Source organism: Typopeltis vanoorti, chromosome 15 (genome assembly GCF_054136105.1).
Source record: "Typopeltis vanoorti isolate ZY-2024b chromosome 15, IOZ_Tvanoo_1.0, whole genome shotgun sequence".
NCBI classification, from domain to species: domain Eukaryota; kingdom Metazoa; phylum Arthropoda; class Arachnida; order Uropygi; family Thelyphonidae; genus Typopeltis; species Typopeltis vanoorti.
Window position 1 is genome coordinate 66098455 of NC_143563.1, and position 15281 is coordinate 66113735.

The 15281-nt window shown below is 35.5% G+C and overlaps 1 protein-coding gene across 7 annotated transcripts in view; it reads right to left on the reverse strand.

The window, feature by feature from the left end:
- The window catches only part of dmpd (F-box protein dampened), a 152375-nt gene that overhangs the window by 17033 nt on the left and 120061 nt on the right, over positions 1-15281 (reverse strand). For all 7 annotated transcript variants that reach the window (XM_090404634.1, XM_090404638.1, XM_090404640.1 and 4 more), the window contains one exon: positions 3503-3698. In XM_090404634.1, coding sequence (XP_090260760.1) covers positions 3503-3698 — 196 coding nt within the window. The remainder of the gene's footprint in view (positions 1-3502; positions 3699-15281) is intronic.

The window sequence follows — 15281 nt, forward strand, 5'->3', positions numbered from 1 at the left end:
AACCCACGTCTTCCCATGACTTTTGTTTAGCATCTGAGAGCTCATGCTAACTTACTAAGAATTTTCAATGAGCTTTCTTCTTTTTCATGACTGATTCTTTAATTTCCTGAGTCAACAAAGTTCTGATTTTTCTATTCTTGAAGAAAGACAACTTCACCACATGCCCCTCTGGCTGAATCAGCCAATGTTTTCTTCAAAGTCTGCCATTAAATCTCCACGGTTTCATTTCATTTTTTTTTTATTTTGATGTATATGTACACATATAGGGTGATCAAAACTAAAGTATCTCTGTGTTATGGCCTAGTGAAGCACCACCCACAGTGATCCAAATGCTGCAAAACTTTGCAGGAATACACTGTGCATCACATGGTAGCAATATTTGAGGGGAGGGTTCCCAAAATTCACCACCAGAGAGTGTTGTAAACACCAAATGCATGGAATTCGCATATCATGCAACTCAGCAGGTGCCAGGAGGGTTTGAAAATATGGGTACAGGATTTTTTCCTTCATTCTGTTTGTTAATGTTATCCACAGTGATGGCAAAGCTGCAATGTGCTTTGATCATGAAGCTGTATACTACCAAAACAATTGCAGTGCTGTTGCTGCACTCTGCAAATTTTGTTGCCTGAACAAATGTCAATGAGGTCTACTATCTCTATGTGCTCTGCAAAGAATGATTAGTCATTTTAAAGAAACAGGATCGTTGGGAGTTAGACCTGGCAGAGGTAGCAAACCAATCAGTTCACAACACGTGAATGAAGGTGCTATTGTGAAGCAGGCCATGAATAATAGCATTGGGTCCTGCAGTGCACTTGCTTTATCAAGAAACATGGATGTGCCTTACACAACTGCCTGGAAAATTCTACAGATGATGTTGCATTTCTATCCATTCATGATAACCTTGACACAGGAGTTGCACCTATAGGAGGACTTTGAAAGTCGACTGACATTCGCTTTTACATTCCTCACTTGTAATGGAGATGGACACTACATGGCTGTGGACAATTTTGTGGGGAGACGAAGCTCACTTTCACCTGAATGGAGCTGTGAATATCCACAATTGCTGGGTATAGGCTATGCAAAAGTTGTTTATTATTGGACCATTCTTCTTTGAGGACATTCCCCAGTCAGGTCCTGTGATCTGCTCAGTTACTGCTGAGAAGTATTGCAATATGATAAACAATTTTGTTGTGCCACAGCTACAGTGCTTGTGCATGGATTCAGTTTTCCTGCAGGATGGGATCCTTCCGCACACATCGATCAATCCATACAGGAGGTTCTTTGATAACATTTTACGGAAGCTAGAGTGATGAGCCATGCATTTCACATTGCATGGCACCTCATTCACCTGATCTGACCCCCTGTGACTTCTGGCTCTTGGGATTTCTCAAAGACGGTTTATTGGGATCACCTTGATAACTTGCCAGCACTGAACACGCTATGCAAAGAATGCAGTTTGTGGAATACCAGAAAGGGCAGTGCATTATACAGTACAGCTCGTGAATGCATAATGGAAGTGAATAAAAATGTGTTATTTATGCTTGTGTTGCTTTTCTCCTTCTTACACATACACAGAAAAATTACATCTACATTTGGTATATCAGTGCCCTGGTGATGAATTTTGGAACTTTTTTTTTTTTTCTCAAATATTGCTTCCACATGACACACGATGTATTCCTGCAAGGCTTCACAGCATTTGGATCACTAGGTAGCTCCACAAGGCCTTAATCGGGGATAATTCAATTTTGATCATCCAGTATATGATTTTATATTTGATTCTACAGATTATTTTTAAAACTTTCTGACACTTATATATTGAACTCAACTAATGAACTCATATCTTTATTTTCCTTCCTTCCTAATTTATGCTAACACACAGACCCACATTTTATTTTATTTACAATCTTTATTTTACACATTTTAAATTGAAAGAGTGTGAGAGAGTGAAATAATTATTAATGATTTTGCATTATTTAAATCATTTTATTTAATTTAAGGGATATTACATCCCATATTGTTTCATAGCCGAATAAGAAACTCAAAGAGTTTCATGCTGAATATAGTAAATATATAAAGTTCGGCGAGACCATATGTCGCCGAATTACTGTTCTACATATGCCGATATATGTAGCCGAATTGAAGCCTTTGGCTCATCATATAATTAATAATTTATTAGGACACCTTCTTGGCAATTCTCATAGCAGGGTATATGTAAGTTCTGTTCGCTACAAACTTGGTATTTCTAGGTCTACCTACTCACTGATGAGACCTCAATAAAGGTTGAAACTGGTTTGGGTAGTGACCTTCTCTCACTCATAATGTTGAACAGTAATACAGCTCCTAGGAGCTGGGTTTCGCATTATGGGGAAATATCAAGAATAGTGATCAGAGCTTGCTCCACTCTTACCATGAGTTGCCTCAGTGTTGCACTCCCTAAAGGGGTCAGTTGTAACACTATCCAGGTATTTGCTTACGCTTGGACTCACCGAACTTTATATATTTACTATATTCGGCATGAAATTTCTTGAGTTTCTTATTCGGCTATGAAATAATGTGGGATGTAATATCCCTTAACTTAAATAAGTTTATATGTTGCCAAACTGAAGCCTTTGGCTCATCATATAATTAATTATTTAAATCATTTATTTTGATATACTTGGATTAATTTTTTTCTTCAGTCAGATAAGGTTTCTTTCTTTATATTGAGTTCAACACAAGTCAAACCTGGTTACTTATACAATCTAGATCCAGGCATCCTCTACAAAGCAGAAGTGGATGACAATAATAGGTTGCTTCTATTTCTGGATGTTTTCCTGATTTTTATGACTAGAACAAAATTATACATCTGTCTAGGAAACTGAATACCAGGAAATACCTCTATCCCACACACAAAAAAATAAAATAAAATAAAGCATGATAGTGAGGAACCAAGAAATAAACTTAGATTTCACAAGATTGCTTATTTTGACATCTGCATAAACTATCACAAATTCCCCTAAAAAATCCTGGGGTTTACAAACCTACTGTAAGTTTATCTGTTACATAGCAGAAACAGGTTACTTCTTTGGAGAAATTCAATTTAACAGAACACATCAAAGATGTCAAGAAGCAAATGACACATATGAAGGTCAGCAAGCAGTAAACTGATGGCCTAATCTGTTTACAATAATTACATCCAAAAATTCACGGAGGCTTCTGAAATGTTACGCATCCTCACAATACGAAAAAAATCAAGGACTTGTATGAAACCAAGTCTGGTCCTCTCTCATCAAATGTAAATTAAGATGTTAAAAATCAAACCAACTACAACATTCAAACAACAGTAGTGGAATAAAATGATTGCATTAAGCAGCTTGAATAAATGAAAGGTTTTCACTAATTTGTGTGTGTCAATCCATAAATTTTTATTACACTATTACTGAATAATATACATAACAAATCAAAGCCATATAAAAGATTATCATAATTTCTTTAAATGTTAACTGCTGTACATAATACTTACATGAAAGAGAAGGTGTATAATCCAAAAAGTCAGTAACAAAGTATGTTATTTCTGGCAGAGTAGGCTCAATATGTTCTTTGAAGTACTCCATTGCCATTGTGGACAAATCAAACAATTCATCTGTAACCTTGTATGTACGACTCAGATTGGGTGTTTGTTTTACATATCGAAGAATTCTGTATACTTCATCAAGGATCTAAATATAAATAAACATTGCTAACTGCATTAGCAGTGGATTTGTGAATGCAAATCTTTTCCATTCCTAATCATAAGGAGAGAAAAACAGTTAGATACACATATACAATCTAATTATCCGGGCCACTCAAAACCTCTGATAGTTGGCCAATTCACCGAGCTATAGCAAGCAACACAAAGTAGCATGTAATAATCTTTTACTTAGTGAAGATGTTGTGAATGAATATTATTTCACATTTTATTGTTCAATAAAATCACAGACATTTTCCATTAAGATTGATCAGTCAAGCTACTCTTCATTCTCTCATCTTCCGTCCACCCATCTTATTAACTGCTCTATCATAGCTAATTAATATTATGGTTAATCTTGTCTGCATAGATTTGTTAAGTGTATGAGTTTCTTTAGCTAGTTTATTTGTTTTGTGGAAAGAAAATGCTGATATTCCAGGAGATAAAGCCCTGCCATCCCGATATGAGAATGAAAATCACCTTCAGATGAAAATCTCTTATAAAAGTTCTTTGTATTCTAGACAAGATTTGAACCCAGGTCTTTTCAACTAAAGTGCATTGTTGGTATATTTCAAAGAACTATATTTTAATCTATATCATAACATCTATATTATAACATTTGTGGGTAGAATGGAAAAGTTTTTACTTTGTTTATGGAGTGCAAGTGTGAGTTTATGGATTCAAATCATGGTGCAAGTATTCAATAGTTAAATACTTATAGGATTAGCATTAAAAGCTGAGAGTCTGTTATAAACTGTATCTATATATAACCAGGTAAACTGATGAAAAGACTTTCTTATAAAATTTCCAGCAAAGACTCATGGTCATCATCAGTATTCCACTCAGAGCCATACTTACACTTTTCCCGAGGTGGGCAGGGCTCAAGGTGCTAGTGTGTTCTGGGGCACCCTCATTATTTGGGGGCCCAGCCCAGCTAGAGCCTCATGCATCTGTGCATAAGTACAGCATCTTCTCCATCTTTCCCTTCCACAATTTTTTTAGCCTCTTTACAAATATGTTTGCATAAATCTTTGTTTGAAGATTCAATGGGTAAATTCCTCTGTAATTCTCACATTCTGTTTTCTTCCCTTTTATTAATATGAGAGCATGTATGTATGCATGCTAAGTAGAGTAATGTGGACGCAATCATCTACTTAAACACTAAGTGAGTGATGTGGGCAAATATGAGAATGGGGATGTGAGACCATAAGCACAAACGAGACTTATTTGTGCTTATGGTCCCACAGAAGATTCTACTAAGGTAGAAGTGGAGGAATTTTTCGAGTTTTTGGTCCTTGTTGGGGATCTAAATAGCAGAGTAGGAAATGATTTCTAGACATACAAAAATATTTGCATAATATCTTTGTTTGAAGATTCACTGGGTAAATTCCTCTTAAGGGGTGCTTAAGGGTCAAAGCTGTATAACTGAGAGGAGACCTCCACATAGCCATTAAAGGAATGCGGAGAACCGACCAGGGCTTCTGACCTAATGTCCAATCCTCACCTTCTCATGGTGCACCCTGTTGGGTATCTACTTTGATACTGAACGAACAAGGATGGGCTGGCAATTTGGGATTTAGCCGACCAAATTGTATTCTTATTGGTTAAACCAAAATAAAAAAATGATGGTACAACATGACAAAATTTCATGCCGGCTGGGGCGTCGCCCGGTTAAACAAGGCCCCCGTTGTTTTCGCCAGGGAACCAGGGTGAACAGCGAAAAGTCAGCTACTGGAACAAATCTGAAAACAAACCCCAACTCAACATCACAAGAGTTAAAGATCGGTATTATCAACGTAAGAAGCCTGAATGGCAAAGAAATGGAGCTAGCTGAGGAATTAGATAAGTACCAGATCGACATAATAGGGGTGACTGAAACAAAAAAGACCAAAACTGGTAAGATCTTTCTGAGCAATAAATACAAAATGTTATATTCAGGCAATGACAATCAAGGAAAAGAAGGAGTAGCATAATATTCAACACAAAATACGAGGCTAATCTTCTTAAATGGCAGTCAGTCTCAAGTAGAGTAATGTGGGCAAATATGAGAATGGGGAACTGGACAATGAGACTTATTTGTGCCTATGGTCCCACAGAAGGTTCTACTAAGGTAGAAGTGGAGAAATATTTTGAGGCTTTAGAAAAAAGCAACTGACACAATGAAAAAGGAAAAGTTGGTCCTTGTTGGGGATCTAAATAGCAGAGTAGGAAATGATTGTCAGACATACAAAAATATTTTGGGAAAATTTGGAGAAAAGAGCAAAGCTAATAATAATGGCAAATATCTGTTGGATTTCTGCTCAGGACATGGACTGGTTATTACTAACACCATGTTCCAACATAAAAATGTGCACAAATTCACATGGAGAGAAGAGGCTAGGAATAAGAAAAGTCTCATTGACTATGTTATTGTTGATAGTGATGTTTTCTCCCTGGTGCAGGACACCAGAGTGTACAGAGGATTTGAAATTGGAAGTGATCACTATTTAGTCTTGAGCAGGATAAAATTGAATTTCATATTGAAAAGAATAACATGTAAGAAAGTTTGAAAGCGAATAAAAGTTGAGCAGCTCTCAGATGTGAACTGTAGACTAAAATACAGAAAGATTATTGAAAAGAAAATGAAAGAGTTTGAGAACAGGAATCAAACCTTGGAGATTCAGTGGCAAACCCTGAAGAAAACATTGATTGATTCTGCCAGAGAGGAATGTGGTGAGGTTGTGTGCAAGGATAAAAAAAATCAGAACTCCCTGGTGGACACAGGAAGTTAAAGAGGCAGTGAAGGAAAAGAAGAAAGCATATCAAAAGTTCCTGGCAAATAAGTCAGCTTTTACTCTTACATAATACAGAGACAAATGTAAGAAAGCTAAACAGTGTGTAAAACTAGCTAAACAAAAGTCATGGGAGGACTTTGGCAAGAATATAGAAAATAAATATCAAGAAGGTGGCAAAATATTCTGGAGGTTGTTGAAGAAACTTAGGAATGGAGGAAAGAGTGCTCTAAAAGGAGTTAGAGATGATAAAGGTGACATGAAAACAGGAGAAAAAGATATCCTTGAAGTATGGAGTAATTACTTTGAAAAACTGCTAAATGAAACAAGCAGTGATGACAGCACAGTGATAAAAAACACTGACCAGGCATGCAATCAGGAATACATATCCATACTTGAAGTAGAAAAAGCCATCAAAGGCTTGAAATGTGGAAAGGCAGCAGGAGTAGATGATATTCGACCAGAAATGCTGAAGTATGGTGGTATAAAAGTCTTACAGTGGCTGCACTGCATAGTTCAGAAAGCCTGGGCAGAGGGACGAATTCCCGATGATTGGAGTACAGTTCTAATAGTACCCATATATAAAAAGGGAAATAAAACTGAATGTGAGAATTACAGAGGTATTTCCCTACTGAGTGTTCCTGGCAAGATCTATGCAAGTATACTTGAGAAACGGTTGAGAAGAATTGTAGAAGAAAAGCTTGGTGAAGAACAAGCTGGATTCAGGCCAAACAGAGGATGTCGGGATCAGATCTTCACTTTACGACAAATAGTCGAGAAAGCATGGGAATATAACAAAGATCTGTATTTAAGCTTTGTCGATTTGGAAAAGGCATATGATAAGGTGTCAAGAGAGAAGCTATTCAATACGCTGCAGTTATATGGTGTCAATGGGGTTATATCAAGCAATACTTAGTCTTTATTTGAGTTGTAAGTCAGCAGTTAGAATTGAAGGAAGTACAGGAAGATGGTTTAATGTTAAATCTGGTGTGAGACAAGGATGTACATTATCCCCTCTGTTATTCATTGAAAAAGCTGATAATAATGGCAAATACCTGTTGGATTTCTGCTCAGGACATGGACTGGTTATTACTAACCCCATGTTCCAACATAAAAATGTGCACAAATTCACATGGAGAGAAGCGGCAAGGAATAAGAAAAGTCTCATTGACTACGTTATTGTTGATAGTGATGTTTTCTCCCTGGTGTAGGACACCACATTATACAGAGCATTTCAAATTGGAAGTCTTGAGCAGGATAAAATTGAATGCATATTGAAAAGAAGAACAGGCAAGAAAGTTTTAAAGAGAATAAAAGTTTAGAAGACTAAAATACACAAACATTATTCAAGAAAAAAATGAAAGAGTTTGAGAACAGGAACCAAACCTTGGAGATTCAGTGGCAAGCACTGAAGAAAGCACTGATTGATTCAGCCAGAGAGGCATGTGGTGAGGTTGTCTGTAAGGATAGAAAAATCAGATGGTGGACTCAGGAGGTTAAAGAGGCAGTGAAAGAAAAGAAGAGAGCATATCAAAAGTTCCTAGCAAATAAGTCAGCTTGTGCTCTTAGAGAATACAGAGACAAACGTAAAAAAGCTAAACAGTGTAAAACTAGCTAAACAAAAGTCATGGGAAGACTTTGATAAGAACATAGAAAATAAATATCAAGAAGGTGGCAAGATATTTTGGAGGTTGTTGAAGAAGCTCAGAAATGGAGGAAAGAGTGCTGTAAAAGGAATTAGAGATGATAAAGGTGACATGAAAACTGGAGAAAAACATATCCTTGAAGTATAGAGTAATTACTTTGAAAAATTGTTAAATGAAACAAGCAGTGATGACAGCACAGTGGTAAAAAACACTGACCAGGCATGCAGTCAGGAATACATATCTATACTTGAAGTAGAAAAAGCCATCAAAAGCCTAAAATGTGGAAAGGCAGCTGGAGTAGATGATATTAGACCAGAAATGCTCAAGTATGGAGGTATAAAAGTCTCACAGTGGCTGCACTGCATAGTTCAGAAGGCCTGGACAGAGGGACAAATTCCAGTTGATTGGAGTAGAGCTCTGATAGTACCCATACATAAAAAGGAAAATAAAACTGAACGTGAGAATTACTGAGGTATTTCTCTACTGAGTGTTACTGGTTAGATATATGCAAGTACACTTGAGAAACGGTTGCGAAGGAATGTGGAAGAGATGTTTGTTGAAGAACAAGCTGGACTGAGGGCAAATAGAGGCTGTCAGGATCAAATTTTCACTTTACGACAGATAGTTGAGAAATCATGGGAACATAACAAAGCTCTGTATTTAAGTTTTGTTGATCTGGAAAAGGCATATGACAAGGTGCCGAGAGACGCTATTCCAAATTACAGTTATATGGTGTTAATGGGGGATTATATCAAGGAATACTTAGTCTTTATTTGAATTGTAATTCAGTTAGAATTGAAGAAAGTACAGAAAGGTGCAGTTAGAATTGAAGAAAGTACAGGAAGATGGTTTAATGTTAAATCTGGTGTCAGACAAGGATGTACTTTATCCCCTCTCTTATTCATTATCTACATGGATCACATTATGAAGGAAAGTGGTATTAAACCTGATATCAAAATTGGAGGTGTTAATCTCAGCTCTTTGCTTAATGCAGATGATGTTATACTTCTAAATAAATCCGCTAAAGTCTGCAAGATTCCCTGACTAAATTGCATAACTGTTGTAATAGATATGGTATGAAGGTCAGCATTAAAAAGACAAAGACATTGAAAATATCAACTGCATTGTGAATGGAGAACTTATAGAACAAGTAAAACATTTCATCTACTTAGGCATGATTTTTAGTGAAGATGGCAAGTTAAATATGAAAATAGACAACAGAATCAACAAAGCTGGTAGGGTAGGAAGTCAACTGAATAAATTTATATGGAATAAGAAAGAAATTAGCCAAAACACTAAATTAGCTGTATACAAGACTGTGTTTAAACCAATTTTAACTTATGGATCTGAGAGCTGGGTTAGAAGTAAAACACTTGACCAAAAGCCTAGAGACTGCAGATATGAGAGTGCTGAGAAAGATTAGGGGGCATGAACAGATGGCAGCAATGGCAATATCATATTAAAGACGAGGATATTAGGAAAGAACTTGATACTGTCAGCTTCCAGGAATGCATTAGCAGAGCTAATCTCAGGTAATCTTAAGCAGAATGGGAGAGGAAAGATTAGCAAAACAAGTGTTGTCTGCCAGGCTGGCAGGAAAAAGACCCAGAGGAAGACAAAGATATAGGTGGAGTGATACAGTAAAAAGTGCCTTAGAAGACAGAAATATAAGATCTGATAATATTGGAGTCTTGACATTTAACAGACTGATTTGGGGGAAAATTGTAAATAGGATGTAAATTTTTCATGTAGTACTATCATATCCTGTACACCCCCTTGAGGGTATATATCAGGAATTTGATGATGATGTTGAGTATGTATGTATGTATGTATGAGAGCTCTATTTCAATCATCTGGAATTAGACCTTCTGACCATGCTTTATGAATTATGCAGTGCAGCAATTAAAACTTTTAACCAATTAAATGAGCATTTCTGGTCAGATATCATTTAGTGTGGCTGTCTTTCCACACTTCAGGTTTTTTAATGGCTTTTCTACCTCAAGTATTGGTGTGTGTATATATACGAGGTGGGGGGGGGGGCTGGAAAGTTCTGATAAACACCTAGAACAAAAACGATATTAAAGCAACTGATATAACCACACGAAAGAACATACTAGTAACAGAGTTATGAAGGTAACTTATGTTCTTATATCCTCATATGTTTTTCTTGTGGTTATATCCATAGCTTTAATATATATAATTTTTGTTCTAGGTGTTTATTAGAACTTACCAGCCCCCCTTGTGTACATACACACACAATGACTTTTCTACCTCAAATATTAGTGTGTGTACATTCCTGAATACATTCCTCTTGAATATTTTCTACCACTGTTCTGTCACTCCTTTTATTTTGTTTAACAATCTTTCAAAGCAATTACTTCAGACATTTAGAATAGCTTTATTTTCAGTTTTTATGTCATGTTTATCATCTGTAATTCCTATTACAATACTTTCTTCCATTTCTAAGCTTTTTTTCAATAGCCTTCAAAACATTTTGCCACTCTCTTGATATTCACCATCTATATTCTTACAAAAGTCTTCCGATGACTTTTGTTTAGGGACTTTTACACAATGCTTTCTTACATTTTCTCTATATTCTCTTAGAGCTCATGCTAACTTACTTGCTAAGAACTTTTGATATGCTTTCTTCTTTCATTTTCTGAATTCTTCATGGAGTTCTGATTTTTCTTTCTTTGCCAAAAAAGTTCACCACATGCTTCCCCCCCCAGAAGAATCAATGATTTCTTCAGACTATATACCACTGTGTCATTAAGGTTTGGTCTTGTTTTCAGACTCTCATTTTTCTTAAATAATATTTGTATATGAATTGCAGTTCACTTCTGAAAGCTGTTCAAACTTTCATTCTTTTTAAAACTTTTGTAATATTTTCTTATCAATATGAAATTCATTTTTATATGGCTCAAAACTGAATGGTGATCATTTCTTATTTCAAATCCCCTATATACTCTCTCTGTGTCCTAAAGCAGCATGAAGATATCAGACTATCTGCAGTAACATAACTTTTCTTATTTTTTGTGTCTTCTCTCCATTTGAATATGTGCACATTTTATGCTGGAAGATAGTATTAGTAGTGACTACTCCAAGTCCTAGATAGAAATCTAGCAGGCACCAATATTACTTTGCTCTTTTCTCCAAATTTTCCTAAACATTTCTATATATCTGGTATTCATTTCATATACTGTGTTCTTTAAATCTCCAACAAAGGCCATCTTTTCCCTAATGGCTCAAAAAAATTCCTCCACAACTTCTTTGTAGAACCTTCTGTGGGAGGCACAAATAAGTCTCATTCTCCGATTACTTCTTGAACATAACATCTTATAGTTGTTTAAAAGAATCTCAGTAACACCAATTATGCCAACGTGGTACTTCTCTAATTTTTGTGCCAGTTCACTTCTTTTCCATTGATACTTCTTATGTTGATGGTTGCTATCTCAAATTCTGCTGATGTTGCATTTGAATTTGTTCTAGTAACTGAATGTTCACTGTTTGTTCTTGTTCCTTGGCAAAAACTGTAGAATCTCATTAAACTCAGCAATGCCCTAGCCAGCATGAGATTTAATCATATTGTACCATCATTGGCTTTCCGTTTAAGCCAATGATTTAGCTGGCTGAATATAATTCAGTCAGCTAAATCAAAAATTGCCACTCCTATCTAGGTAGATTCCCATTAATGAGAGAACACCACGAGAAGGCAAGGATTGGACATTAGATCGGAAGCCCTAGTTGGTCCTCCACATTCTTTCAAAGGCTATGCTGAGGTCTCTTCCCAGTTATCTAGCTTTGACCCTTAAGTGACCAGAGACCTAAACAAACAATTATGAATCTTAGAAATACCAAAATATTTCAGGAAAATTTGAAGAAAAGAGCACAAGTAATAGTAAGTATCTGCTGGATTTCAACCTGGAACATGACTTTTTACTAATACCATGTTTCATGTAAAATGCATTTGATGGAGACAGAACACATAAAACAAGAAAAGTCTCATTGATATTATTAATGATATTATTACTATTGTATATCTTTAAATTGATCCAAAATACAAATACATGTGGGATTTGAAATAGAATGTGATTTCCATCTGTTATTGGGTATGATTAAAATGAGTATTCTTTTGAGAAGAAAAATATTTTCTAAAATTTTGAAAAGAATCAAAAGGAGAACAATTCCTCTCGGATGTGAAATGCAGATTCAAATATACACTATTATTAGAAAACAATAAAAAATTTTGGGAAAAAAACAAAACAAAACCTTAGGAAACTAATGGCAAACTCCAAATAACACATTCAATGACTCAGCCAAGAAAGCAAGTGAAGTTTAATGCAAAGACAGCAAAATTAAAACACAGTAGTGGACTCAGGAATTTAAAGATCCATGAAATAAATCCTAGAGAAACAGAAAATTCACTTCTAGTAAGTCATCATATGCTCTTAGAGAATATGTGAGATACAGAAGCAATATGTGAGATAGCTAAGTTATGAGTGAAAGTGGATAAACAAATCATGAAAACCTTTTCAAAATATGCAGTTAGCTTTCTCTATAGTAAACATCATTATAACAAAATAACTCACTTAAGCAACTATAAAAAAAAAAAAGTCGTTTTAACTATCCACTAAACTATTCCCATAGTCCCTATGAGTTTACCACAGTGAGAGTTGACTGTAGAAGATAAATATTAGGAAGATGGGAAAATTTTTTCTAGGCTACTAAAAAAGCTTAGACATGAAGAAAAAAGTAAGACATAACAAATGAAAGATAATAATTATTATTATGGGCAACTCCAGGGAGTCATTAAATGATGTCATAATGAGAGAGTCATAATGATGATATAAGTGTGTGTGTGTATACACACACACACACACACACACATGCATACTTGTATAAAAACCAAAGATATTCTGGAAGTTTGGAGTTTAAAAAAAAAAAATTATAAAGAATGTAACTCACTGTTCAGCAAATGATTAAACAGTGAATGCCGGCAGAAAATACATTCAAGAACATATTATATGTGAGGTATTAAAAAGCCTGAAATGTGTAAATACAGTGGACACAGGTATTCAAACCTAAAATACTCAAATATCATTGTCAAGTATTTGATGATTACTAACTTCCTATCAACAATTATTGATAGGAAGTTAGTAATGATGCAACTACTTCATGTAGTACTACTATCATAATATCCTGTATATACCCTCTGAGGGTACATGAGGAATTTTATTATAATGACTTTTCCTTCAAATTAATCTGTTATCTGTCAAGACTGCAATATTATCAGATCTCATATTTCTGTCTTCTAAGGCACTTTTTACTGTAAAATCCTAGATCTTGATCTTCCTCTGGATCTTTTTCCTGCCAAGGCAGAGAACACTTGTTTTCCTAATCTTTTCCCTCCCATTCTGTTTAAGTGACCATACCACCTGAGAGCGGATATGCTAACCACTCGGTCAACCAGGCCAGCAGATTACTTTAAAAGATTTGAAAAATTTAACTACTTTGAAGGACTGTTTCATTATTGTTGATAGACGTTTTTCTCTCTGGTGCAGGACACTAGAGTGTATAGAGGATTTGAAATTGGAAGTGATCACCATTTAGTCTTAAGCAGGATAAAATTCAATTTCATAATGAAAAGAAGAACATTTAAGAAAGTTTTAAAACGAATAATAGTTGAGCAGCTCTCAGATGTGAACTGTAGACAAAAATATACAAACATTATTCAAGAAAAAAAATGAAACAGTTTGAGAACAGGAATCAAACCTTGGAGATTCAGTGGCAAGCTCTGAAGAAAACATTGATTGATTCTGCCAGAGAGGCATGTCGTGGCGTTGTCTGCAAGGATAGAAAAATCAGAACTCCTTGGTGAACACAGGAAGCTGAAGTGCAGTGAAAGAAAAGAGAGCATATCAAAAGTTCCTAGCAAATAAGTCAGCTTGTGCTCTTAGAGAATACAGAGACAAATGTAAGAAATCTAAACACTGTGTAAAACTAGCTAAACAAGTCATGGGAAGACATAGAAAATAAATATCAAGAAGGTGGCAAGATATTCTGGAGGTTGTTGAAGAAGCTCAGAAATGGAGGAAAGAGTGCTGTAAAAGGAATTAGAGATGATAAAGGTGATATGAAAAGTGGAGAAAAAGATATCCTTGAAGTATGGAGTAATTACTTCGAAAAATTGCTAAATGAACCTAGCAATGCTGACAGCACAGTAATAAAAAACGCTCACCAGGCATGCAATCAGGAATACATATCCATGCTTGAAGTAGAAAAAGCCATCAAAAGTCTTAAATGTGGAAAGGCAGCTGGAGTAGATGATATTAGACCAGAAATGCTCAAGTACGGAGGTATAAAAGTTTTACAGTGGCTACTACACTGCACAGTTCAGGGGACCTGGACAGAAGGACGAATTCCAGATGATTGGAGTAGAGCAATCATAGTATCCATATATAAAAAGGGAAAAAAATTGATTGTGAGAATTACAGAGGTATTTCTCTACTGAGTATTCCTGGTAAGATTTATGCCAGTATACTTGAGAAACAGTTGAGAAGGATTGTGGAAGAAAAGCTTGGTGAAGGACAAGTAGGATTCAGGCCAAATAGTGGCTGTCGGGATCAGATATTCACTTTACAACAAATAGTTGAAAAGTCATGGGAATATAACAAAGATCTGTATTTAAGTTTTGCAGATCTGGAAAAAGCATAGGAGAAGGTGCCAATGGATCATTATATCAAACAATACTTAGTCTTATTTGAGTTGTAAGTCAGAAGTTAGAATTGAAGGAAGTACAGGGAGATAGTTTAATGTTAAATCTGGCTCAGACAAGGATATACATTATGAAGGAAAGTGGTATTAAGCCTGATATCAAAACTGGAGATGTTAATGTCAGCTCCTTGCTTTATACGGAAATAAATCCGCTACAAGTCTGCAAGATTCCTTGACTAAATTGAATGACTGTTGTGATAGATATGGTATGAAGGTCAGCAATAGCAAGACAAAGATAATGAAAATAGGCAGAAGCATTAAAAATATCAGCTGCATTGTGAATGGAGAACCTATAGAACAAGTAAAACATTTCAGCTACTTAGGCACGATTTTTAGTGAAGATGGTAAATTAAATATGGAAATAGACAACAGAATCAACAAAGC